This window comes from Macrotis lagotis, chromosome 3 (assembly GCF_037893015.1).
Source record: "Macrotis lagotis isolate mMagLag1 chromosome 3, bilby.v1.9.chrom.fasta, whole genome shotgun sequence".
Lineage (NCBI taxonomy): Eukaryota > Metazoa > Chordata > Mammalia > Peramelemorphia > Peramelidae > Macrotis > Macrotis lagotis.
In genome coordinates, this window is record NC_133660.1 from 279066925 (window position 1) to 279094903 (window position 27979).

Sequence of the window (27979 nt, forward strand, 5' to 3'; positions counted from 1 at the left end):
ATTTAGCTGCTAGGCCATTTATTGTATATTTATGTACAAACATTAAACACCCATGGATACATATAAAATATTTAACACTGACGTTTTATCATCTATGGAGCATTTAAACAATGTCTCTGACACATAGCTACTTTTAATGTTTTCTTGTTTGAGTTCAATTCTGGAACTTCTGTTTTAAAAAAAATCACAATTCTATACCCATTCATTCTTCATTTTTAACTCTATAAACTTTGTTTTAAGTGTTTTTCTTATCAATAATGAATAGTTAGGTTTCAACCACTGCCCTTTATTTTATAGGCAAATTCTATCCATTCACATTCACTGTTATGACTGAGTTTGCTTTTTCTTTCCATTAAATCTTCTTTCCCCTCATCCTGACTTCACTTGCAGTTAGCTATAGTTTGAAGAAAAGACTCTGAGCTAATAATTTAGTTGAGAAGAAGAAAAAAGGACAATAACAGATATAGGGACTTAAATGCAAGATAAAGAAATTTAGATTTGATATGACTAGAGCTGTATGCACTCACGTTGCACCTAAATTTTTTTACAGGCCCTTTGTCAAGGGTCTGTGATCTGGTAAGCATGGACTGTTAGTTTCCACTCATACTGACTGCTATCATTTAATGGAAATTTCTTTGGAAAATTAATATGGTGTAAAAATTCAACCCCTTATCTTGACTGGGGATGAGCCCCTCAGTTTCTAGTTAAGTTCTTAGATGGCAGACATAGGCTACAGCAGGAGAACCTCTGCAAGAGCTGATGTATGGATAACTTGGGGGGCCCTGAGAGAGTGTCTTCCACATGCTCACTTCACAACAAACAACCCTAGGCTTTTATCTCCCTGCCTCAGAGACCCTTCTGTTCTCAGAGGATGCCCAGGAACAGCTTGTCTCCAAATGGCAAATGAAGGTTGGTGGCAGAAGCAATCCCTGAAGAAAGTCAAGCCCCATGGGTCTTGTTCCACCCTTAATCTGCACAGATGAGCCCAGCAGGCTTCTCTATGGCATACCAAACACACAGGAATGGGAAGATGCACATACATTTTCAGAAACCTACTAGTGACTGGGATCTGGCTTGGTTTTTGAGGGTTTTCCAAGTTGGGTGTGTGTGTGTGAAATTTCCCTATTGCTTAAAAGTTCAGGCCTTGTAGAACTGAGTGGCCTCAGTCTAAACCTTTCATTCCTAAGCTTGGTGTTTGTTCCCTCAATTCCTCTGGGAACCAATCGCTCATAATACAATTCAAGGAACTAGAGAAGAAAGGGAAAGTCAAGGCATTTGTGACTAGAAACTATTTCCGATCATTTTGAAATTTATAAAGAATGGGTGCCATTTTATGGGGGGTTCTTTAAGGGACAAGTCCATCAGCAACAGGTCAAGGAAGAGGGGAACATTCTTGAATCTATTTGTCCATAACAGCGAGTCAACAGAGCCTAGTTTGGGAGTGGAAGGAGCAGAACCCCAACCCAAGGCAGCCTCTTCCACTTTGCAGAGATCTCATTGGTAGAGGCTTCAGACACTTAATCATTACCTAGCTGTGTGGCCTTGGGCAAGCCACTTAACCCCATTGCCTAACAAAATAAAAAAAACCTAAAATAAAATAAAAATTTCTTATCCCCAAGCCTAAATCTGCCTCTTCAATCTGCCTTGGGGCTGTTTGGTATATTCTCTGGGGCTATACAGAATAAACAGCCCCAAAGATCTGAAGTCAGTTTTCATATCTCCGGCTGAGTCTTCTCTAGTCCGGATATGCCAGTTCCTTCAGTGAATCCTCATGTGGCATTGTCTGCAGAACCTTCACCATCAGGGTTGCCCTCCTTATTCTGAAGTTTCATATGAAGTCTTCCCTCTACAAGTATGATTTCATCCTTCTACCAACCCCTTTACTCAACCAAGTAGTTATTCCTTCAGCACTCACAAAGGTCAAAGGCCTGAGTCTCCAGCATATCTTGGTAGAGAGGACCCAGAGCAATATAGACCACCATCCATTCATTTATTCATTCACTTCCTCCCTCACTCATTCACTCAACAGACACTTGTAGTTGTGACTCATTATGTGTAGACGCAGGGATCATCCTGAAGAGTAGAGCTTAGTAGAGGAGCAAGACAGACAAGGACTAAGAGGCAGATAATTTTGAAACAAGGGACAATAGGAAAGGGAAATGAGAACCCTCAGTCCAGGACTGGGAGTGGTCCAGGGGAGCACCCCTGCATTCAATGCATTATCCTCCTAGCCAACTGGCTCTTCTAAAGATCACCTCCCTGAAGGGCCAAGAGTTTCCCGTTGGCTGTTCTTTGCCATTTCACACTTGAGTATTTGTGTTGTTTTTGGATGTCACCTGGGTGACAATGAATCTTTGGGCTCTGGAAGTTGCTGTTGTGTCTTCTCAGCTGATCTTTGGTTTTGTCACTTTACTAAGTCAAGGGCCCCTGGTGAAGGAATTCAAGGACACTCTTTCCTATCTCCCCTTCTCACATCACTCAAACATCTCACTTCAGGATCTCCTTTATCCCATTTCACAGGAGGCTGTAGTTCTCCTTTCCAAGGCAAACTTCCAGACATCCACAAGGGATCGGATCCCTTTCCATCTTTTCTGCTAGACTGCATCTTCTGTCAACTCTGCTCAAACTAATCTTCCATTTCACCATCAACTACTTTCTTCTCTGCTGCCTAGAACTATGCTGCCCTTAAAAAAGAAAATCCTCACTTGGTCCAACTAAGCGCAACTCTTAAACCTTCTTTTTTCCCCACTCCTTTCTTTTACTTAATTTTTTTTTAAATTTAAGGCAATGGAGTTAAGTGACTTGTCCAAGGTCACATAGTTAGGCAATTATTAAGTGTCTGAGGTCAAATTTGAACTCAGGTCCTCCTGACTCCAGGGCCCGTGCTCCACTGCACCACCTAGCTGCCCCCCTTTTACTTTTGCAATCAAATAAATATCAATTTGACTTCAGATATCACTAACAGCTATTATTAACTCACTCAAAATTTCCTAAGATCTCTTTATGGTCCATCCTAATGACCCTTTCTCAACCTCCTCCTTCTTAACCTCTCTAAAGCCTTTGACACCATAGATGGCCTTTTATCTCATACTTTCTTCCCTCTTCTGAGTTGGGCCACAAGGTTGTCTTTTGATTACACTCATCCTTGTGTGAACACTCCACAGTGTCCTTTATTGCATCGTCATTTAGGTCATGTAGCTCGACTATGGATGTCCCCCAGGTTTTTCCCTTTTCTCTTTTCCCTCTATGCTATTGCATTTGGGGATCTCATCAGCCCTATGGATCCAATGATCATCTATATGATTTCAATATTCATGTTTAGATTTAATCACTTCGGGTCAAGTCACACATCACCAACTACCTTTTGGACATGTGAAATTGGAGGCACAACACTGAGTGTGGACCTCTCAAATGAAACAAATCTAAAACTGAATTCATTATCTCTTCCCACTCTGCCCCTCTCTCCCTCCCTGCTCTAGCCAAACCCTTCCCTCTTCCAAAGTTGTATATAAATTTTGGAGGGCGCTGCCATCTTCCTAAATCACCTAGGTTGGCTCATCTCCAACTTGTCTCTCACACACTCATTTTACATGCCCAATCTGTTGCCAAATTCTATTGCTTATAGCTTTGTAATATTTTTCATAGATGTTCTTTCTGTCCAGTCACATAGACCCGCCTCATGCCTGCACTATTACGAGATCTGCCAGTGGACCTGCCGGCCTCAATTCCTTCTGCCCAATACATCCAGTTGCTGATGATTTTCTCAAAGCATTGGAGTAACCGTTAACTCTTCCTCTCTCTCAAATACACACACACACACACACACACACACACACACACACACACACACACACACACACACTGAGCCTCAGTGGGTCCATATCAGCTATAGAATCAAATATAAAATCCTATAGACATTTATGGCCTTTCACAATCTCCTGGTCTTCAAGACTCAACTTCACTGCCACCTATTCCAGGACGTTTCCCCTCTTCTCTTTTCCCTCTAGATTATTTTACTTGGTGATCAGCCCTGGGGATCCCATGATCTCTATGATTTCAGTCTCCTATCACCTAGCCAGTCATGAGATTACCTCATTTTGCACTATATACAGGATCCATATTTTGCATATACAATATTATTTAGATGCAGTCTCCCCTTTAACTGTGAATTCCTGGAGATGGCCTCTTAACTTTTCTATATATCTTCAGAATGGCCCAGTATAGAGTTGGTGCTTCACACATGTTTATTACAAGTATATAGTTGGTGATAAATAAACCCCTGCTGACTGACTGACATGGATCTCTCCCAGAGCCTTTGGCAGTAGATCAGCCCATTAATACAACATACCTCACATGTATTAGTTCCATCCAAGGAAACAGTCAATATTTCATGCCTCCTAAAAGAAGACCCATCATCGATTCCTCTGCTGCACTCCCATGAGACCGTGGACTGCTCTCTCTCCTGATTATAGCAGCTGCCGTTTCCCTTCCTCTAACTCACTCCCCATTCAGTATTTTTCAGATTTCTTTACAATTGTACAATGTTGGGGCGGCTAGGTGGCATAATGGATAGAGCACTGGCCCTGGAGTCAGGAGGACCCGAGTTCAAATCCAGCCTCAGACACCTAATAATGACCTAGCTGTGTGGCCTTGGGCAAGTCATTTAACCCCATTGCCTAGCAAAAAAAAAAACAAAACAAAAAACAGAAATCTAAAATAAAAAAAAGAATTGAACGATGTCTATATGATCTTGAACTTTTTAAATTGTTAAAAATGTTTGCTACCCTAGTTATTAAAAAATGATATAGAGGAGAGAGGACAGCTGACAGTCCTGAGAACTGGAGGGTCTCTAGCAGTGGTGCACATTGTGTTTAAAATTATCATTCAACCTTTAGAAAAACTGTAGCCCTGAGCCCCTTGGGTTTCTGCCTTACAGGTACAAGGTGATCCCTGAGGGGCCTTCTCTTTTTGGTCCTCTTCTGACTCTCTCCCATCAAAATGACCTGGTTGGAAATGCTTCAGTCACTCCCTGTGATGCTGAGGCAGCTGAGTCTCTCTCTCTCTCTCTCTCTAGGATTCCCCCCAGTGTCTTTCCACCATTGGATCTCACAGAACCAGCCAGGGGACGTCCCAGGGTCCTGCCATTGGCCCGCTCTACCATTTCTGAAGCATTGCAGGAACAGCCCTTCTGTCCCCCTGGGGGTAGTGGCCACTGACATAAGACCTTGGAGAGCTCCCTGAGCTTTCCCTCCCTCCCATTCTCTGCCCCAGAAAACTAGAGAAGGTGGCACAATGGGCCCTCACTTCCCCAACTCCTCTAATCAGACTGATGGGAAGAGGTTAGGGAGGGGGCCCTTGTGTAGGGAATATGGCTTCCTGCTTGGGAGGTACCAACAAGTTATTCTTTCAGCAAAGCCTGAGGAATAAAGCAGAGAGAGCTCTGAGTACACAGCACCACAGACTAAGACCAGAGGGGAGCCCTAGGTCATTTAGTTCAACCTCTCATTTGACAGATGAGGAAACTGAGTCCTGGGACGATTCTGAACTGGGATTAGAACCGAGGTCTGCTGACTGCAATCTAGCAATTTGTACCCCTTCTACTCCGTCAGCAAGCTCCAATCAGTCATCTGAGGCCTGCCTCCTTCATGTGGCACCTCCCTCTATTTTTATCAGCAGCAAAGATCTCATGTGGCCATATCAAGAGAGAAACAAGATGAACCCCCATTCGCACCCCAGGCAAACCAACAAAGGATGATTTCTCTGCGTTCTTCCGAGGTCCCAAGTCAAGACTGGGCCCAGGGCCTACTTACCCCATAAGGCCATGAAGACAGAGAAGAAAACAGTAGCCGGGTTGTCAAAGAAGTGGCTGGCTCGCGCTGTGGCACAGGCTGAACTCAGTTTCCAGTAGCTGCATGTCCGGTCACACAGAGGACACATGGTGATGTTGTTATGCTGGTCACACATCTCCATGCTGCAGAAAGATGGGGAGGAGGCATGGGGATCATCAGTAGGGCAGGGCCAGAGCTATCCCTTTGGCCCTTCTTCTTTTACCTCTTCCTGTAATGATGGGCTGAGGTACCAGAAGGAGCATCAGCTGGAGATGGGACAAGAGACTGGGAGAAGGCCCAGAAGGAAAACCAACCTTCGGGCTCCCGGGCAAAAAACCTGCTCAGCCAGACATGACCCACACTCTGTTTTTCTCTCATTTAGGCCCTCTTCCAACCCCACCCCCCCCTCATCGAAATGACCAGCTTGGAAATGTTTCAGTCATTCCCTGTGATGCTGAGGTAGGTGAGCCCAGCATAGGTAAGCGTGGATAAGTTTTCCCCCTGTGCAAATGGGCGTGAGTGGCATGAGCATCAGAAGACTCCCTCAACCACCAGGATAGGATGAGTCTCACGGTCAGCATGTGTCTGGGCTGACCTTCTGCCCTACCATGGCTACCAGTCGACTACTATTACTATTAATTATTATCGATCATGGCCAGTTCCACAGAGCTTTAATGTTTGTGAAAAACTTAACAACTTCTTATTTGCTCTTTATGACAACCTAATTGGGCAGGTGCTACTCTGGTTTTCATTTATAGATGGGGAAACTGAGGCTGAGAAAAGTTCAGTGACTTGCCCATGGTCACACTTAGCTCCTTTTGAACCAGATGTCTTTCCATAATGAAATACCTTCTGATTAACACTGACTATCCGAGCAACTTTGAACTTGGATCATCTTCCCCCTGGGCACTCGAGCCCACTCAGGATGGGGTGGGACACTGCTTTGGCCTTTGGCCTTAGTGTCTGACATCTTTGCCATAAGGCCCTGGAGGAAGGGGTGCTAGGGAATGGGCCTATTGGTTTGTTTCCTCTCTCCAAGGTAAGTCAAAGTCTCAGTTAGACTGGTTACCTACCCCACATGAATTGAAGACTCACCCTGGAATCCCACCTCTGACACTTAGGAGTCTGATAACCCTGGGTAAGTCACTTAGCTTTGGAGTGTCCTCAGTTGCCAAAAGGGGATAAACTGCCCTTACAAATTTGGAGACTCACAGGAGATTCCAAATACTTTGCAAAACTTCTAAGTGAAGCATAGACATCCGCTTTGCTTCTGATCACCTGATGAATGAATAGAAATAACCAATTTTCCCTAGTGCCTGGTGGCTGAGCCCCATGGCTTCCCAAGGGCACCCTAGGGCCCCCCAACTCTGTGTATCTTGGCTCCTCCTTTTCCTTCCTTGTTTCTTTTTTTGCCTAAGGTTTTGTTCTAAGTTCCAGCTTTAATGAACTCTGCAGAAAGGCTCTCTTTTATTCTCCAACCCAGGAGATTTAGAAAGAAAACACCAGTCAACTTCTCTGGTGCCTAATGCCCATCTTACCTCCCCAGGCTGAGCTTTCTATGACCCCAAGAAAGTTTACTTTGGTTTCTTGGGCAAACAGACCACACGTCTAACAGCCCAGCTTCTTGGAAAGAAATGAGCTGCCTCACCAAACCCTGGGGCCCCCTGACCATCCCCCAGCCCAGACTCACTCCAGTCCGGGACAGGGAAGGGGGGGTGGAGTTGGCGGCCGTCAACAGTTTCACACATCGTTCAGGGAAAAAAAAATGAACCAGGGTGGCTTTTGCCAATCTCCTCCACTGGAGAAGAAAATCCACTGAATTCAAAAACTGTCAGGATGAGAGCTGGATAGGACCTCAGAGGGAAGCTCCTGTCTCCAAACTCCAAGTCTTGGCGTTTAAAGGCTTTCCCCTGCTGGCTCCAGGGGACCTGCCCAGATCTGTTGCATGGCAACTCTCTCCTTTGGGACATTCATGGGGCCAGTTCAACTGGGCCCACTTGTTATTGTGCCCATGCCCCTTTACCTCTGCCCCTAAGAATTGTCTGCCACAGCAAGCCAACACCCAGACAGTTGCCATCAAGGGCCTGGGCATGGGAGCTGGTCCTGAAGGCAAGGGTTCTAGTGTTTCTACCACATTCCAGAACAAAGTGACAGAATTCTTCAGGACCTTGGTACCTCTCACAGAAAGGGAAGCTGCATGAGGATGGCTAGGTGTCGCAGTGGATAGAGCACCGGCCCTGGAGTCAGGAGTACCTGAGTTCAAATATGACCTCAGACACTTGATAATTACCTAGCTGTGTGGCCTTAGGCAAGCCACTTAACCCCATTGCCTTGAAAAATCTAAAAAAAAGAAAAAAAAAAAAAGAAAGGGAAGTTGCAATCAAACTTCTGAAGAGTAGTTATGTATAGGGTCCCCACATCAATAAGAACACAGGTTTCAATACTGAGTCCTCCCTTCACCCCCCATACTCCCAGAGTTGTTGTGAGGCTCCTATGAGATCTGGAAAACCTCTATAAAAACAGAGATGGTAAATCAGAGGGATCTCATAAAGATTTATTCCCTTCCCTCCCTTTGGGCTCATCTAGTTCAGCTCCCACATTTGGTAGATGAAAGAGTTGAAGCCAAGAGAGGCCAAGGGAGTTGACTAAGGTTCCATGCTTGTTAGGTCAGGCTTAGTTCATGTTTCTAATGCAAGTCATCTAAATGACCATAAAAACATACCAGAGAGCCAAAGAATAGCTAGGTTGAAAGGACACCAGAGATGACAAGCTGGAGCTGATCCAGAATTTCCAACACCATATCTGTCTAGGGGTCCCCCGCCAAACTCCAGGGAAGGACCACATCACCTCCAGAAGCAGCTTGATTCACACTGGGATGGCCCTCATTGATTGGAAGTTCTTCCAGGACAGAGGCCTACATTTCCTTTTTCTACCATCTACCCTTTGGCTCCTGATTCACCCTTTGAGGCCAAGCAGAAGCCAATCAGGAAAAGGCCTGATTTCACTTTTTATTTTTTTAATTTTTTAATTTTTAGGTTTTTGCAAGGCAAATGGGGTCAAGTGGCTTGCCCAAGGCTGCACAGCTAGGTAGATTTCACTTTTTCTTTTACCTTTTTTTTTTTCTAATTTGACTGTTATAAAAAAGATGCATGAGCCTTGGTGACTGTGCACTGAAGCAGGTAGCACCCAGTAGGACAAAGACCCCTGATCTAAGAGCCAGAAGACAGAGCTCTGCCACTCACTTGCCAAGACCCTATCCCACAGTGCTTTGGATTCACCGTTTGTAAAACAAAGGGGTTGGACTCAGTGACCTCAAAGGAGACTTTGTACTATGATAATTTGAGACCTGGCCAAATCACCATGTCCATTGTCTTGAGTTGCCTGGTAGGTTTTCAAGTTTCTCCCAGATCTGGACAGATTTGCAATTTTTGAAAATCCACCACTAGCCACCCCCATGCTTAGGTAGCAAAGGATTTTTGTTTCTGTAAAGTTTCCCCAAATGCCTGTGAGGCGGAGGAGGGCCACAAAGATGCACTCAGCAATCTGAGAATCCTAGTGGATGAGAACTTTGGAAATTTCCCTGTCCCTCCCTTACTTCACTGGGAGGCAGCCATTTTCAGGTCACATTGTGCCTAAATACCTTTAAAAAAGGATTACAGGAAGATGGAAATAGGTCCCATCCTTGATCTGTCTTCCAACTGATAGTAAAATGGATCACCAAGGCCTGGAGCCCAGTAATAAATTTTATCCTCCCCCTTTTTTTTCTTCATAAGGGATAAAATGCCAATTGAGGATTTGGAGGTAAAGGGCTGAGCACTGAAACTCTAGGCTCCTGAGGACCTAGGACTTACAGGTGGAGGGACTTGGGAGGCCATCTAGTCCCATCTCATTTATAGACCTAGGGAGGGGGGCCTTGGCCCAGGTCACAGGGTGGAAGGAAGCCAACCCAAGGGCTGCAACTGAGTTCTCTAACTTTGAGTTCGAGGGCTCCTAGTAGGACCAGTGAGCAAATGAAACATGTTCAAGAGGATTCTTTTTGTTGGCCTACCTGGGGATATTTTCATCAACAGTGAGACATCCATAGAGGAACACGATGATCCCAACAATGGAAGCAGGAATGAGCATTTGCGTGTACACACCCAGCCAGGCAAAGTAAAGGCCGATCTTCTCTCCAAAATACTTCCTGAAACCAAAGAGGCCGGAAAAGGGCTTAGAGAAAGAGGTTTTGCCCCATTCATGTTTCTCTCTCTCTCTCTCTCTCTCTCTCTCTCTCTCTCTCTCTCTCTCTCTCTCTCTCCCTTTCCTCTTTCTTCTCCTTCCCTGTTCTGTCCATTCTCTCCTCTCTCCTCCCCATCCCCCTCTCTCTTCTCTTTCTCCTCCTCTATTCCTATCCTTCCCTTTTCTTTCTCCCTTTCCTCTCTCATTTTCTTGAGTCACACAGGATTCTGGTTTATTGAGCTGGCTATCCCCATCCTCCACTAATTTTTATTCTCTTGAGAAGAATCTTGTGCTCAGAACAATAAGCTAAGAGCTCCCTAGACCCTCTTCTTTGTTTCCTAAGAAATAATTTTTTCCTACTGTCCAACTTGTATGTGGCACCTCCCTATGGGATGGAAATGAAGAGGAGACCTGGAGAAGCCCTGGGGGAGACAGCAGGAGACACAGGAAGGGAACGAAATGGGAGCATTCCTTTGAAGTCCATTGTCTACCTAGAATAAAGACTCAACAGTCTCTAGGTCAGACTTAAGTCACCTCAGGCTAGATTGCTCAGCCCAAGAAAAACCACCAAATTCTCAAAAGGGAGATTGATTGGTTGTTAAAGCCACAATCTCCTTCAAGTTCCAACAGGCTCCAAGCTGGAATGTGGTGTTAGACAAAGGACAGATTTGAAATCCATGTCCCTGACAGGGACCTGGGTCTGATGACTCCCAGTGACCCTGGTCCGTTTTCCCATGACCTCTGGCTGGAGAGGCAAGGTCCAGTCAAGTCCAATTTGACCTCACCTGATCAGGTGGATTGGCTGGTACTTGTAGAAGGCTCCATAGGTGGCCCATTCTTCACAGAGAACCTGGAAAACAAAAGGATTTAGGAAGGGGAGGAAATCACATTACCCACCAGAGATCAACATTATCAGCTGTTGGAGGTGGAATGGTTTAGTGTCTTGGGTCATTTCTAGATGGGTTTGGGATAGCAGAAAGTCAGTAGGGCCTAGAGAGCTGGCCTCAGGAAGACCCTTCTGCTGCTTCTGACAGAATCGTGGTTTGAGTCTGAGCAGGTCTCTTAACTTGTCTGAGGTACAGATAAGAGACCCATCTGCATTAGTGGAAGGAACTTCTGCACCAAGAATTCTCATGCCCATGAAATTGCAGCTCAGGACCCCACCCACAGCCCCTGGGTGGAAAAATCCAGCTTTTTATTGGGAATTGTGGTTTTCCTGGACTTCAGTCCCTTGAGTACACCCACGCTCTTCATGAGAAATAGCAGAAAACGTTTATTGGCGGGGGACAGCCACATTGGTACATCCTTCGGGGCAAAAAGAACACTGTTCCATTTCTCTTGGGAGAGCTGGTGGGATTATTTATAACCCTTAGGAAAAACGTCCCCACATGTGTGCACAAGAGCTACTCATTGCTGTCATACCTCTGACTCTGAGGATTGGGACACCCACCTTGGAGGGAAGGGCTCTGTAGGAAGGTGAAGACTCTGGTCTGGGTGGGGTTACGGGAAGGGGAAAAGTTTCCCAGACCCTCCCATCCCTTCATATCATGTATGTGTGTGAAGCTTTTCCATGTCATTTATTCGTCCTTCCTCCTCATCACCAGGGATGCTACAAGCTACAGAAAGGCCCTGAAGCCCCAGACAGGTACTGGGACAAGGGCTTCAGGCTGGCTAAACCAAGTAGATTGAGCTGAAGTATAGAAACACCCAGAATTCAGCACTGCTCATGGTGGTGATTCTTGCCAGCCTCCACTCAACATTCCCAAATGCTTGGGCACTGAACCATCAGTGAAGAGAGCCTGAAGTCATGGGCTCTGCTTTTCTTTCCAGGACTATTGATCTAAGAGAGGGAGTTTCCTCTCAAATGAGGAAATAAATTTTTATTTGTTTAAGGCAATGGGGTTTGAGTGACTTGCCCAAGGTCACACAACTAGGCAATTATTAAATGTCTGAGGTCGGATTTGAACTCAGGTCCTCCTGACCCCAGGGCTGGTGCTCTTCATACTGTGACACCTAGCTGCCCTAGAAACCACTTTTTTTGAAGCCAAAATAATGACCCAAGCTGGGTCTGGAGGAAACAAGGACATCACTCTCTACCATGTAGATGGATTCATTACAAGAAAATTAATTCTTTTTTTAAAAAAAAAGAGGAGAGAGAGATTGGCACATGGACTTTTGCAATTCAGTCATGAATTAGATCAGTGGGACTGAAGGGGGCTGAACATTTGCCAATCTCTGTCTCCAGCTTCCACCTTCAATCTCTAGGTCTGCACCATATTGAGGGTAATGTTGGAGTCGCAGATGAATTCCCTCAGGGCAAGACCCCCTTCTTAGCTGGGCACTGGGAAGGCTGCTGAGCTCTGATCCTGAACAATTGAAGGGAATTCACATTTCATATATAGGAAAGGATACTAGTCTAAGCTATGGGCTACTTAATGAAGATGAATCTGATGGAGAAAACCAGGCAAATTCTTAAAATAGCTTCAAGAGTTTGGGGTTTCTGGGACAGTGTGCTGCCACTGCTGAGGGGTTGGGTTAATGTAAGAGATACTCTTCTCTTCAAATGGACCATCTGGATCCCAGTGATCTCTAATGTTCCATGATGGGCTAAGGGAGGAGGCAAAGCCATCTGCTAAGAGTGAGGGGCTGGGAAGTGACCCTGGAAAATCCCCCAGAGCTAGGTCTGGTTTGGCTTCCCTGCTTCACCATCTCTCTTCTCCTATTCACATTCCAAGTAGTGTTCAAACAGCTATGACTATGCTATCCCCTCCACCCCTCCCTCAGTAATCTCAAGTGGCTCCTGGTCATCTCCAGGATCAAGTATGGAGTCCCTGCTTGGCTTTTTGAAGACCCTTCCTAGGTTGGTCTTTTATTATTCTGTTTCACTTATTCTTCAAGCTGGTGAAACTCCTTTCATTCCTTGTTTCTCACATATACCACTTTCATTTCCCATCTCCATGCCTTAGTCCTGCCCCTCCATGCCTGAAATATACCACCTTCTCATCTCCACTTCTCAAAATCCTCTTTCCTCCAAGGTTCTGCTCATACCTCCCCTTCTTCATGAAACCTTTCCCGATGATTCCACCTGCTCTGTAGGTTCCTTCCCTCACTATCTCTCTCATATTTAATGTGTATGAATTTTTAGTTTGAATATATTAATATATATTGTCTATCCCAATGGATGGACAGCTCATTGAGCCCAGGGGTTGATTTGCTTTTTTCTTTAGATCTCCAGCCCCCAGGACACAGTAAGGGTTCAATAAATGGTTGCTGGTTGTCTCACTGATTGACCAAGAAAGTGGTTGCCAAGGAATAGCAGGAGGCCATTTAGAAAGAAATAGGGACACCCTGGACTCTGTCCACCAGGGATTCTTGGGATTGTACAAGATTATTGATTTAAAGGTGGAAGGAAACCTGGAGGTCAGCAAACATAACCTAATTTGCCTTAATTTATTAGAAATCAGACTCAGAGACATCTAGCGACTTGCCTAGGACCACCAAGTCTTGAAATGTGAGAAGTAAGATTTGAACCCAGATCCTTGCCATTGCACCAAGTGAAGGATTTAGAATCCCTGGCTTCCTTTAAGCCTCAGTTCCTGAGCCTCCCTCCTCCAGGAAGCCCTTGACTCTTCCAGTCGTCCTCGCTCCCTCTCCAAACATTCGTTTATATTCTTCTGTTTCTGTGTTCCATCCCACCCCCAACCCCAGTGGAATGGAAGCTTCTGTAGGACAGGGACTGTTTCTACTTTTCATTGTTGCCCCAAAGCTGAACACCAAATCTTACATAAGAGTAGGTGCTTAGTCAATGCTGAGATGAGAACCAGATGAATACTCTGCCTTAACTTACTTTTCTGTCATTCAATTCAACATCTTCTCCTTCAAAGTCACCCTGTTTAAAGGGGAAAAAAGGAATAGAAAAGTCACATTACTCTGGGGTTAGTCAGGAGAGAAGATTTCTGCTAAGTCCTTGGGGTTGAGCTCCTGCAACCCCCCCCCACTTTATCCTTATGGCCACCATCGGTACAAACCCTCAACTTAGGGGTCTCTACCCAGCAGGTTTTATAGAGCGGAGATAAATCCTTGAGGAAGCACAGTCCATGAGACATAGGCTCATAGAGAGGGCCAATAGTTGCATTCCTACTTATATTACTGGCAGCCAGCAGGGGCTTAATAAGTGTTTACTGATTGATTGGAAGGAGCCCTGTCTCTGGACCTCAGTTTACCCATCTGCAAAATGAATTTCTTCTGCATGACCCTTCTGGCTCTTCCCAACTTATTGGTCTATGATTTAGGATCTAAGTATTCCCATTTTACAGATGAGTAAACAGAGATCAAAGTCACATTGAGCTCATGCTTTTAGTACTAACCCCAGCCTACAGTCCCATACTACTTTCTACTGCCCTACTACCAGCCAGTCCTAAATCAGAAACTGCCATAAGAACACTTGGAAAATCTCCAAGTTCCCACATTTCTCAGTCTGACATGATCCCCATCCGCTCCAAAATCCCTCAACTTTAGCCCTGTTTCTATAGAGACAATCAGAACAAAGTGGCTCTTGTTTTCAGCCTGAGGGCAGCCAGTCACAGACTAGCTCCCATCTGCCCAGGGGACAGAGACCAGTGGGATGAGTCCAGGAAGCTGGCTTCTTAATCTGGAGAAGCGAGACTGGGCAGGCAGGCAGCCCCAGAGAAAATATGTCATTCCTCAGCCCAGTCCTCAGCTGCCTCTGTGAAGTGGGACTGAAGAGTTGCTTTCATGACCTTCAGAAAGCTGGTGACTTCACCAAGGGGGTCCTGTCATCTGACATGCAAGGCCAAAGCCAGTCCTGAAACTTCATGATGAGTGGGAATCTCCCCTGGACCACTGTACTTTTTCTTTTTACAATTGGGGAAACTGAGCTCCCCCTCCATGGTGACCCAAGGAACAAGTAGTAGATCTAGAATCCAACCCCAAGAAATGAGTCCAGAGCCAGGCCTCTTTCAAATTGATTAGGAATTAAATCATTTTTCCGAAGTATATGCCATTCCCCATTTCAATAACTTTAGGGTTTCCTATTGTAGCTGGGAACCAATACTATCTGTCTTCTTGGAAGCTAAAATTTCTTCTTCTTAAGCTCTGAGCCCACCTTTTCGTATTTATTTACTCATCATTCCTCTTCTCCTTAACGCTCTAATCTAACAGGCTGCGTTTTGCTCTATGAGCTTAGCAGTCCTTCTCCCAGCCTTTGCTCGAGTTGTCTAGCCAGATGCACCCTTACTCTTCATTGCTATCTCCTAGAATTCTCAGTTTCTTCTAAGGTTCAACACGCCAAGCCCCACCTCCCTGAGGAAGTCTTTCTTGGATGCCTTTGGAAAGGCAGTGCTGTCTCCTTCAAACTCTCATCTATTGACTCATCAGTGTAAATGGATTTAATATTCTGGAAACAGAATAAAGTGGAGGCTTTTGAATCAGAGACACCATTTTTGGTTTTTGTCTCTGTATTTCCAGTGCCTACTATGGTTCCCCGTCCAAAGCAGGCACTTAATGTTTGCAAACTCTCAGAAAAAAAATTGAAATTGGGCAGCTAGGTGCTACAGTGGATAGAGCACCAGCTCTAGAGTCAGGAGGACTTGTGTTCAAATCTGACCTCAGATACTGAATAATGACCCAGCTGTGGGACTTTGGACAAGTCACTTAACTCCACTGTCTTGCAAAAAAAATGAAAGAAAAGAAAGAATTGAAATAAAACCCAAGGCATTCCCCTCTTCCCTTCCAACAGAGATGAAGTGTTCCCAGTCACTTACATCGTGCAGGGGGTAGGCAGCACTATAAACTCCATGGGCCAGGAGGCTGTTGATTCCTTAAAAAGAGAATTATGTGAGGGATTAATGACCAGCCCCATATCACACATTGTCCTGAAATCAGCAGAAATATTTCTGCCACGGAAAGAATTTTCTCCAAGAGAAATCAGTAAGTCTGGCTCCCCAGAAATCGGAAATCCCTCAGCATTGATCTTCCCGGAGAGGCCGCCTCCCGCATGGCTGTTACTGAGCAGAATATTAAAACATGCTCGATTTTCAGGATTAGAAAGTTACAGAAGAAAGAAGAGAGCATCCCATTCTGGGAAGAACTGAGAAATGAGTTACTCCTATTACCCCACCTGCTTGGGAAGGAAAGCCTGCAGATTTGAAAGAATGGATTGGAGGAGTTAGAAGAGGTCAAATCATGGAAGGGGAAGTTGATGATGTGAGGAAACACACGCATAATTTAAAAAGAGGTTGGAGATTGGTTTGAGAAGCAGGAGGGAGAGTTTTCTCACAGCCTTGGGCAGGAGTGAGAAGATGGGACTTACCATATTGACCACATTTTCTCCTTTTATTTAAAAGGGCAGTATCCTTCTTTCTTCCCTCTCCTTGCCCTGTTTATACATAGTCTATTAGTTACATGAATGGGCTTCCAAGCAATTTAATGTTGCATTTGGAAATAAAGAAATACACTGACAAGGGGGGGTGGGGGGCTCAGGAAAGTTCAGGGATAATCCCCCCTTCAGGGACTGGGCTTGGACCCATGCCTGGGGTCACCAAATTCTGGGCCTTTCTGGTAGGGAGATGTATCAAAGCTCCTAGAAGTCGTCCCAACTAGCCCCAAGAGTCAGGGATGAGCAGGCAGGCCCACCTCAGGGGCTGTCTTCTTATAGAGTACAGTGGAAAGGCCACTCACTCTAGAATGAGGGGAAATGGGTTCAAATCTCAGGGGCTGACTAGTCCTGTGACACTGGTTATTGCTCAACCTTATCTCTAAAATGAGAGGGTTGTACTTTTGGCCTTTAGGAGACCTAAGATGTTAAAATTCTAAGATCACAGTGCTGGGCTCAAATCCTGTGCCAAGGCTGCTCCCCTCCCCTGAGGGGCTTGTCCCCGGGGACTGTAGAGCATCTTTTAAATGGGGCTCCAAGACTGGGGTTCTTTACTGAGTAGTGGCTGGGTTACCTCACTGATTGGACCAGAACCACAAAAGAGCTAAAGGTAGAGTAGAACATCGTAATCTATGGTACAAGACTGAGTGACCTTGTGTAAATCATCTTCCCTCTGTGAAATGAGGGCCTCTGGGTCCTTCCCACTAACCCTTCCATCTTACATTTTGTCTCTGAAGAGAAAGAGGTTCATCGTGACTATTCTACAAAGAATTTCTCTTCACCCATTCCTGGGCTCTCTCTCTCTCTCTCTCTCTCTCTCTCTCTCTCTCTCTCTCTCTCTCTCCTTGGCCCCTGTCCCAGCCCCTTTACAGACAAGGAAACTGAGGGAGATGGTTTTCCATCTCTGCCTTTCCTCTTTGCTCTCTGGTTGTCTTCAAGGAGTCTGGACCAATGTGAGCTCACCTCTCCAATCATAGAAGAGGGGCTGCTTTGGTTAGGGATGGAAGCAATTAATACTGAGGGTGGTTCTTTTGGATGTGGAAGAATGAGCACCATTCAGGGTCTTGGCTGAGGCAGGAAGTGAGGGATAGGAAACTTCCTTGTGACCTATGGGGACTTTCCAGGAGCCACAAGATCTGAGGAGTTAACTGGGCCATGTCCTTTCCTAACCTGTGTCTCAATTTCTGCACCTGGGAAACACTCAGCTTGGACTATCTGAGACCCCTCTAAGTATATGATTGCTCTTTGTTGAGTATGATCCTTTATCTCTCACCTCCCGGCCTTTTCCCTAGTTGTCTCCAATGCCTAGAATGCTCTCCCCTCCTGGCTTCCCTGGCTTTCTCTCAAAACTCAGTTCGATGTTCACCTTCCTTCTTGAGAATAGTCCCCTCCCATCTACTCCATATTTTGTAGACATTAGTTGTGTTCATCGTCTCCCCATTGGAAGTTTCTGGGGGGGCAGGAACCATATTTTTGTCTTTTTTTAATCCTAGGCAGACAAAACGTGTTTAATAAACAGTAGCTTATTGACTAATGTATGACTTCTAGTTTCTAATGAATGACTTCTAGGGTCTCCTCCCTTTCTCCCCAATTCCTGGACATAAAGCCTTCATCAGTTGTGGGGATGGGCCCTCATAAGGATTTCTGCTGCTCGGGTTGCCCTCTGTCTCACAGTCCTCCCACAGGGGACTGGAGTCAGGCCAAATCAGAACAGGTTGTCAGTTGCCAGAGAAGGAAGAGGAAACCCTGTTGGCTTAAGCTTGCCTATCTCCCCTACTTGGGTTCCCTCAGAGGGATTTTCACCCCCCCAGGAAGTCAGTTGTGGGCAGAATCAACATCTGGGTGAACAGACTAACTTCACTTATCACCAGACTGCTCTAACCACAGGTTATGCATTTCAGCTCTCTGTGGCATAACACGTCTCCCAGTCATCCCTGCCAGTGTGGCCAGGAGGATGGCTGAGTTGGGGTCTCTTTTCTGTCTTGGCCCATGTCCTAACTACACTAAGACCAAGACTAGAGAGTCTAATGTTGGTCCCAACTCTTGACCAAGACAGCATTTCAGGAGGCTCATCTGTGAGGGAACTTAGGTCTTATTAGAGTGTAAGTTCCTAGAGGGCAGCCTTGGTTTCCTCCCAGCACCAAGGACACTACCTGAAACTTGATGAATTGATATTAAATATTATAATTAATGTTATTATTATCATTTCCCAATGACTATTGACTCTTCCTAAGAAAGTCATGATCTCTTGGTCCCAGTGTCATTGAGACATTAAAGATTCTCTCTGCAGACTTATAGACCCAAATCCCCAATACCTAGGAAGCCCTGGGCATGTGGACCCAGATGGACTAACATCTAAAAGAATTTCTTCTGGCTTTAATGATGCAAACTGGTACATTAAAGTATTATCTAAAACCCCAGAGTAGGAGGGGAATAAAAAAGGAAGACCACTTCCATTGGCACTCCTCCCTCTTTTTCCAGATCTGCACTGGAAAGGGGGCCGAGCTGAGCTGATTGCCACCCCCTTCCACATTCCTCCTTACCCATGCTGGCCTTGGAGCAAGTCGTCCTCTTCAAAATCTCATAGACCTAAGTCAGAGACAAAATGGGGAGAGAGAGACACACACAGGCAGAGAGAGAGAGAGAGAGAGAGAGAGAGAGAGAGAGAGAGAGAGAGAGAGAGAGAGAGAAGTGAGTCAAGAGTTTTTGTCAGTTTGATATATTGAACTGGACATCCTTGGGGCATCTCAACTGCAACTGATTCCCAATCAGAACTCCTCATTTCCCTTCTTTCTCCCTTCCCTCTACCCAATTCTATCCAACTTCAGCTTCTCCAGAGGTCAAGGGCCCCTCCATCCTTTCCTCAGTCTCTCAGGCTCATGACCTCCTCACTTAGACTTGCCAACGACCTTCAATCTACTTCTATCATAGGCTGATACTGAACAAGGCTTATGCTTGCAAGGCACACGACATGTTCATTCGCTTGAGATATGTGTGTGCTATTCTTCTCTGGTTTGGAGATACAAAAGCTCAGCAGCAAGAAGGAAGGGAGAAACAAGCATTTAGTAGTTACCTACTGTTTGCATGCTGGAGGGAGGGGAAGATACGAATAAATAAAAGGATAGCACCTTCCCTCCAGGTGCTTTCAGGACTCCCATTTCCCTCCATCAAAGGGAGGTTGCAGGAAACAGTAGATTAGATTACGCTTCAAACTGTTGGGTGTTATAAAAGTGGGAGTAGGGATACTCAATGCTGACTTTCACCATGTTCAAACCAATAGGGATGAAGGCAATGAACATGCTGTGGAGGTTGGAGGGCTGACCTCAGAGTCAGAAGAACTGGATTCAAGTCCTGCCTCCAGCATATAACAGACAAGCTGCCTAACTTCTCCCTGCTCCTGGCTCCTGTCTAAGACTACATTGGTGAGAAGGGCAAACCTGAATTGGCAGAGGGACCTGCTTCACCACAAAGTCCTTACTCAGGCCTGGACTCAGGCCTGGATGAAGGGAAGCAGTCTTTGGGGGCCCACTGGTGGGCATTTTAAACTCCCCCACTGCAAACAACTGCTCCCTCTTGGACAGAGCTGGAAAGGTGACAATGGCATTTTCTTTCTGAAGAATCCTTGGTTGGAGATAAGACAAGTAAGACTATCTCCTCTTTACCACAGAGTCCAATGAAAATTCAGAAGAGGAATTGTGTCAATGTCACACTGTTCATAAGGAGCAGAACGGAGACTCCCAGACCCAGACTCTTTGTAACCAATGCTCTCACAGAGCATGGGGATCTGTCAAAGACCTGATAAGTGTCATATACGTTAAATCTTTCCATTGCTAATGGGAGCTGCAGAGAGTCTCAGGGCAACAGGATAGGGTGAGTGGGAAAGGATGAGGGGCCGAGGATGGACTCTGATCTTTCCTCCTTAGCCATCAGTCTATTCGGCTCAGCTACCCTCTGGAAGCCAGCTCTGGGCTTCATGTTTCAAAAATGGTATCGATGTGGCCAGGGGAGGACAATCCACATGAGGAGTGGTCTCAAGCTCAGGTCATTTGGGGATTGCTTGAAGCGAATTTGGGGGGATTGGTGAAGTTTTGCCTGAAGATGAAAAGATTGAGGTACTAAAGACCTGTGGCTGAAGCATGTTGAAGGACTAGGACCCCAAAAAGGACATTCACCTCATTCTGTATGGCCCCAAGAACAGTGATCAGGAAGGCCAAATCCAGCGATATTAAATAAGACCTCCCTAACCCAGATTGCTGACCCCAAGTGGAAAATCCTCTCTGGAAGAGGAAATGGATTCCCACACTCTGAGGTCCCAGCACGCAGGAAGACTTGTTACTGGTTGGGAGCGCTCTAGGGAGTCTTGTTTAGGTCCAGCTTGGAGCAGACCAGACTAGGCTGGGAGCAGAAGCAGCACATGATGTCTCAGAAGAGAACCAGGGTTCCGATCCCACCTTTCTCCCTCTTTTTAAGCTCTTTGGATGTCATCTGGCTAATGAGGTGTGCGGTCTATGCGTTCCCTCCCAATTCAACCAGAGCCTCGGTTTATGGGGCTTGTACCTGCCAGCAATTTAGGTCTTCAAACACACTTTGCTAAGAAAAGTGATCTGCTCAACTCCCTTCCCAAGACAGGCTTAGGTATTGCTCAGTTGTGATGCATTTGGGCTACCACAGCTCCATTCCTCCCAAGTCCAGGGGACGCACTGGAGCTGCGTGGGGCAGAGCCACAGTGGCCTCGTGGCCACCCGACCCCCTCCTCCCCCAACTAGCTGAAACTCCAGACTTGTTTACCTCGCTCTGCAGAGAAGGACGGAGAGCAACAAACTTGGCTGAGACATTAATTTCTTGTTTAGATAAAAGCCTTGCCCTGAGCTGAGGCACATACGGCGTGAGGACTGGCTGCCTTCCCAGCTGGCGGCTGATAGATAAACGCAAAGGGCAGGGTGGCCCTGGTCAGATTGCAAGGCTTCATTTGTTCTGACCATTGGGCACAATTTACACACCCAACCCGGTCCCTGGCTCCTCTGAGACCCACATTTCACAATAGGGGGCATTCTGGGGACAAAACTTTATAAAATACAGTCCAGGCTGAATTTTCAGAGGCCTCACTTTTCTTTCTCTGATTTATGATGATTCAGGGTCAGAGACATTATTCAAATGTGAGGACATAAATTCTACTTCCTGCCTCTCCCCCACCACATCCAAGGATGACTTCTTCCCCACTTTTGATCTAACCTCTAGAATTGATCACTTCATGGGTATGACATCACTGTTCTCCCATTGGAGGAGGACCATGGAAGAGAAAGTCACATTGGATTCCCAAGGGCAACCCCTCAGTTGTAGTGGACACAAGAAAATCAGTCATACTCACTATGGTGCTCCGAGTTTTGCTGTCAAAAAAGGAATCCTTATCAGTCAGGTCAAACCTGTGGGGACGGTGCAGAGAACAGAGCATTGGTTACTGGGCCCAGGGGGATTGGGAAGTGCCAATGTTCCTAGCACCAAATGACTGTAATGGTGAAAATAGGACAGCAAATTTGTCGGCAAATAAGAATGAAGACTGACCACTCGGGCGTCATTTTGTCCAAGTCTCTTTCAGGGGAAAAGGCTCCAAGCTGGAGCATTTACTCCCTCCCCTCCCTGCAAGCCACCCTGAGAATTTGATTCAGCTTAGAACCTGTTGGGCTACTTAGAGAAATTGAAGAAGATGAGGGACAACTCACTAACGGACTTTGTTCTCATTGATCCTTGCCACAATTTTGTTAGGGAAAGGCAATGGAGAGAATGTTGGACTCGGGAGTCAGAGAGACCTCAGTTCAAATCTCAGCTATGTGACTTGATTACCTTTTACCCCTAAGAGTTAAAGATTTTTTAGTAGTCTAGGGGTTGCCAGGTAATGCCATAGATAGAGTAGTGAGTCTGGAGTCAGGAAGACCTGAGTTCAAATGTAGCCTCAGATACTTATGAAATGTGTGACTGGGTACAAGCCACTTAACCCATGTTCAATAAGCCAAAGGAAATGGAACCATTCCAGTATCTTTGCCAAGAAAACCCCAAATGGGGTCATGAAGAGTCAGACATGACTGAACGGTAAGTAGTCTGGACCTCCAGATCTCACACAAGTCACTGAACCTCTCTCAGACTTGAACACTGTAGACATTGAATCACAGTTGGATGATCCCAGGTGGGCACCTCTGCATTCATGAACCCTCTTGGCATATGGACAGCCTGGCGGAGCAGTACTCCAAAAGACTACACAATTCTGCTTCAGACTCTTCCTAGCTATGTGTCCCTGAACAAATCACCTAACCTGCCTGCCTCAATTTCTCCAAATGTAAAATGAGAATAATAACAGCTGCTCCTACCTCCAGAGTTGTTGGAGTTTCACATGAGATGTTTACCCATGTGCTTTGCAAACCTCATAGTTCTATAAGAACAAGCTATTATTGCTATGACTTCTATTATTATAATTATCATATGGATGGAGGTTTTTTTTTGGTAAGGCAAATGGGGTTAAGTGGCTTGCCCAAGGCCATACAGCTAGGTCATTATGAAGTGTCTGAGGATTGGAACCCAGATCCTCCTGACTCCAGGGCTGGTGCTCTATCCACTGTGTCACCTAACCGCCCCTGGATGGAGGTTTTGACCTCCCACCCAGGACTCCATAAACTTTGAATTTCTAGACATATCAACCATGTTCTGATGCTCTCTCTTCCTGTGGGGAGCTTACGGTCTCAATAGGGATAAGGCATCCATGTGGATACCAATGAAATGACAAAGGCAAGGCATCCTCAGCTTCCATAGTCGGAGGTCAGCGGTCATTTCTGTCCAGAGTCAGCCCACCCAGTTAATGAAACAGACTTGGCCTTGTCCATGGTAACATCAAGCCTGGGTCATCACCAGTGAGCCAAATGGGGCAGGGGGCTTAGGAGGGGAAGGTTTCCTAGCCTACGGCTGGGCTGTGAGACCTTGGGTCAGTCCCTTCCCCTCTGCTGAAGCTCTACATTATTGGAGGGCTGGGATCTGCCTCTCTGGATCCCTGGTCCTTGGTGCTATTTACAGGGACACTCCCGAGGAAGACGGCGAATTGGCTTCAGCTCTAGCGGGATCTGTTAACAAGGCTCGCTGGCTTGCTCAATCAGACCAGGGGTGTAACTGGAAACAGTATTTACTTGTGGGATGACACCAGGGCAAGAGGAGGGGCTGGCTTATTGATTTAGGGGCCTTTGGTTCCAAACCAAAGAAAACAGTATTGCCTTATTAGGAGGGTAGGCCAACTGCCCTCCGCCCAGACCAGATGGGACCGCCTCCATGGGCTGGCAAGGGAGAAGCCCCATTCAGGACTGGCCCCTCTGCCCAAGGGCCAACTCCTCCACTTTCTCCCGTCTTCCTCAGCCGTCCACCAGGCTCTGACCGATGGAGGCTTTGGACCCAAGGTTCCTCTGGACCTGGCCATCTGCTCTCCGACAGCAGGCTGGCTTGGCTTTCTCCTCACCTGCTCTAGGGGAAGCTCCTTTCTCTGATTTCTCCCAGGACTTTGGTCCAGCCCTTGTGGTTCACTCTCTCCCTGGACTGTCCCTTCCCCACCCCTCACTGGACTCTAGGTTCCTTGAAGACAGGGACCAGGTGTTTTTTCATTCAATTCAACTCAGCTAGCTTTTATAAAGTGCCTACTATGTGCCAGACCTACTCTGTGCTAGGGAAGACAAAGGGAGACTGGTCCCTGGCCCCTCAAGGAGTTTACATTCTACTAATGGAGAGGAGGAACCAGCCACATATGTGTAGACACAAGCATATACGTGTCTACATAGAAGAGAGAACAGAAAACTATGCAAACAAGAAGACCAAGTACTAAGGGCTGGGGGGGGGGGGTCAATAAAGGCCAAGAAGCAGGTGAGGAGGGAGATCATTCCAGGCCTGAGGCTGGACAAAAGCCTGGACATAGGCAATGACTTGACATGTTGAGGGTAACAAATTGGCCAGTCTTTGTCACTTGATAACCCATGAACCCCTCCTAACAGAGGGCAGGTCTGGCATCCAGGTGATGCCCAATCCACCTTTCTTGAATTACAGTGATTTTAATATCTGCAAATTCTCCTGGCAGAATAGCTGCATTTCTTTTCATTTTAATTTATTTCTTTTTATTTATTTAAGGCAAATGCGGTTAAGTGACTTGCTTAAGGTCACATAGCTAGGTAATTATTAAGTGTCTCAGGTAGGATTTGAACTCAGGTCTTCCTGACTCCAGGGCCGGTGCTCTATCGACTGTGCCACCTGGCTGCCCCCTCTTTTCATTTTATAAAGACAAGATACGCAGGAGCCTAGGCCAGGCCCAGGTCATACTCACAGGTGCTGCTTTTCTCTAGAGAAGGCAAAAGAGAGTTTCTTTGAGTTCTGAGATCTGCTGTCAGCCACCCGGGGTTGGATGGGTTCTGTTATTTTCTGGAGGACGGAATTAATTTTTTTGAGGAGGCCCCGGCTCTGGTTAATCTGGTACATCTGAGGATTGTGGGAGAAAGGAAATAGGTATCATTTAGCTGTGGGGGGTGGGGGTGGGGGGAATCTTCCTGATTGGCTCCAGCATGGGCCCAAGAGCGAACCTGCCGTCCGTATCAAGACAGATGGGCTGGCTCTGGGACAGCAAGTTCCTGCCACAGGCCTTCCCAAAGAAGCCATGAGGAAGATGGAGAGAGAGCAGCCAGTTCGGCAAACCAGCAAAGTTTCCCCAACACATTCAACGTGATGCCTGTTGTCGGAGAGACTGGCAGATGAATGCAAGGGGCATGGTCTGATGGACAGGGCCTATGTAAACGGTCCCTCATACATCCGGTCCTTGTCTCTCCAAAGCTAAACAAACGGCCGGGAACAAGGCCGTAAAATCCCTAAGTAACTGTCCATTTTCGGGAGCCCAGAAAGCAGGAAATGGGATAAAAAAAGGATAAATTGGATCAAGATGCCACAATGGAGACCTGGAGCCTGAACTTTAATTTCATTTTTATTAGCCAACTCTTTTAGCAGCTGAGCCATCTTTTTTTTTTTTTTTTTTTTCTAATTTGGGTTGGAGTTTCATAGCTCAGAAAATATCAGACCCAGACTCAGGTTGTTGTTCCTTTTCTACAAAATGGACAGAGGAAGGCAAGAAGGAATTTTTGAAAAAGCTCTGCGACGGTTTCCTCTAAAAGTAAATGTAGAAGTCCAAGTGACTTCTTATTGTCCCTGAGAAGCAGGAAAATGTTTTTGGGGGGGAAAAAGATCCATCTGATAGGTACCATCGGCATGGCGGGCCACAGAACTGACAGCAAACCATCTTGCCAAGTAGCCCAGCCTCTCATCAGTCCTCATCTGTGGCTGAGGCGCTCCTAAGCTGTCCTGAGGCTGCAGTAGGGCACTGATACACACACACACACACACACACACACACAGAGAGAGAGAGAGAGAGAGAGAGAGAGAGAGAGAGAGAGAGAGAGAGAGACAGATGAGAGAGAGATAGACTGAGACACACAGAGACAGAGACAGAGAGAGACGGGGGAAAGAGACAGAGACAGAGAGACAGAAGGATATAGAGAGTTGGATTGATGGAAGAATAAACACTGACCTTCTTGGTGGGCATTTTGAGCTTCAAAAATTCAGCTTCTCGGCAAAGAACATTCCAGGGTGCGTGGATTTTCACAAATCCGACTCCATGTATTTTAGTCTGGGAGGAGAAAAAGCAGCTTCAATGAGACAGTTGGAGACCTCCTTGGGACTGGCACTCCAGCCCAATTTTAAGCACTAGAAAAGCACCCGTGTAAATAAACTCTGGTCTCCCCAGAGGCATCCCATGAAGCTGGTAGGCATCTGACTGCTTAACAGGTAATCTTGAACCCCAGCTTCCTGCCTTAGCAGTGGCTAGGAGTGAGTAACAAAGATACTCTGAACCGACTGGAGGAGGGGGACTAGAAACTAATGTGAGTTAGGGAAGAAGAAAGCAAGGGCAAAGTAAGAGAGACCCAATTCATCCTATGGATGAGCTGAAGTCATGGGGCCAAAGGACAGATCCAGGGGCTGTGGCTGCTGAGCCTAGGACAAGGAAAGATTGTCGAGAATGAGAAAGGTGTTAAGGACTGGAAAAAGGCGAATGTCTCACTTTTCAAATAAAGAACCACTTCATATTGGCAAGTGGGATCCCAGTTCCGGCTCTTATTAATGGGACGACTAGGGGTAGCTAGGTGGCAGAGTGGATAGAGTACCGGTTCTGGAGTCAGGAGGACCTGAGTTCAAATCCAGCCTCAGACAATAATTACTTAGCTCTGTGTGAACTCAGGCAAGTCACTTAACCCCATTGCCTTGCAAAAATTGTAAAAATAAAAAAGGGATGGCTAGTGAATTTTTAGAAGAGGAAGCAACAATCACTCAGACTGACTGATTTCATCTGGGACAGGTCATGCAGGTCAAGCTAAGTTGATTTTCTTTTTTGATTAGGTTATCATTAGCCTGGTAGAGCAGGAGAAAAATTTCTAGAGACCACTTATCTTAACTTGGGAAAAGCTTTTACCAAAGTCTTTCCGAAGCTATGCTAAGAACAAGAGATGTGGACCCGATGATAGCAGCTGAGAAATGGTTGGACAGCAAAAGGCCTAAAAGTAGTTACTAACATGGCCAAGTCAATTTGAAAGAAGTCCCCAAGGCAGTACCATGGGTCTGTATTTGGTACTATGTGATTGAACACGCTTCTTAGAGTTTTGGACTCAAGGACAGTTTTAGGTGAAAGACTATAAGCAAAATTATTTCAAGTGTTGGGTCCACAAAAACATAGCCTTTTAACACCAAGATTCTGAGGCAGCAAAGTATGCAACAGAACCCAGAAGACCTGAGTTCCAATCCAGCTTTAGATACTAGGTGTGTGACTCTGTCCAAGCCCATGTCATGGTTAGAACTTCGTTGGGAAGAGTGAGATGCCCCAAACAGAGGCCATCTGCAGTCAGGTAACCTAGAACAAAAATCATTAGACTTTGCGTCAAAATGATGGGCTGGAAGACTGTGGGTCGTACAACCCAGGCCAGTCTCTTCACCTGGTTGTGCCTCAGTTTCCTCATCAATAAAATAATGATCCTTGAGGTCCAAAGTTCTCATTTTGCCGATGGAGGATCTGGCATCACCCAGGGAGAGTGGGAACTGCCCCTAACTCTAGGGCTCTGTAAATATCAATAGATTTTCTTTCCCAAAAGAAGGTAAGCTCACTGAGGACAGGGACGAGTTCACTCATTCCACAAGTATCCACATATGTGTGAAGTCAAGTCAAGTCTAGACTCTGGGTCACAGACAAAATGAAAGACCTAATCAATGCCCTCACAGAGTCTGTGTTCCATTGGATGAAAAGAATACGAACCAAGAAATAATTTTTAAATGAATAAAGTAGATACACTGGGGCAGGAGGAACACCAGGAACTGTGGGCCCTGGAGTCACATTTTTGCCTTCCCCCACACCTAACCATGGCTCAGTATACTGTAGGGCCTCAATCAGTGCTCATGTAGCACTGATGATAGTTTTTGTTTGAAGAAA

General features: G+C 46.0%; 1 protein-coding gene across 3 annotated transcripts in view; it reads right to left on the bottom strand.

Moving 5' to 3' along the window:
• LOC141518655 (anoctamin-1-like) overlaps positions 1–27979 on the bottom strand; it is a 161167-nt gene that overhangs the window by 34891 nt on the left and 98297 nt on the right. For all 3 annotated transcript variants that reach the window (XM_074230876.1, XM_074230874.1, XM_074230875.1), the window contains 10 exons: positions 26033–26131; positions 24785–24936; positions 21809–21863; positions 18984–19029; positions 16378–16443; positions 15830–15885; positions 13894–13935; positions 10832–10896; positions 9877–10011; positions 5811–5971 (listed from right to left, as the gene is read on the bottom strand). In XM_074230876.1, the coding sequence (XP_074086977.1) occupies positions 5811–5971; positions 9877–10011; positions 10832–10896; positions 13894–13935; positions 15830–15885; positions 16378–16443; positions 18984–19029; positions 21809–21863; positions 24785–24936; positions 26033–26131 (877 nt within the window). The remainder of the gene's footprint in view (positions 1–5810; positions 5972–9876; positions 10012–10831; positions 10897–13893; positions 13936–15829; positions 15886–16377; positions 16444–18983; positions 19030–21808; positions 21864–24784; positions 24937–26032; positions 26132–27979) is intronic.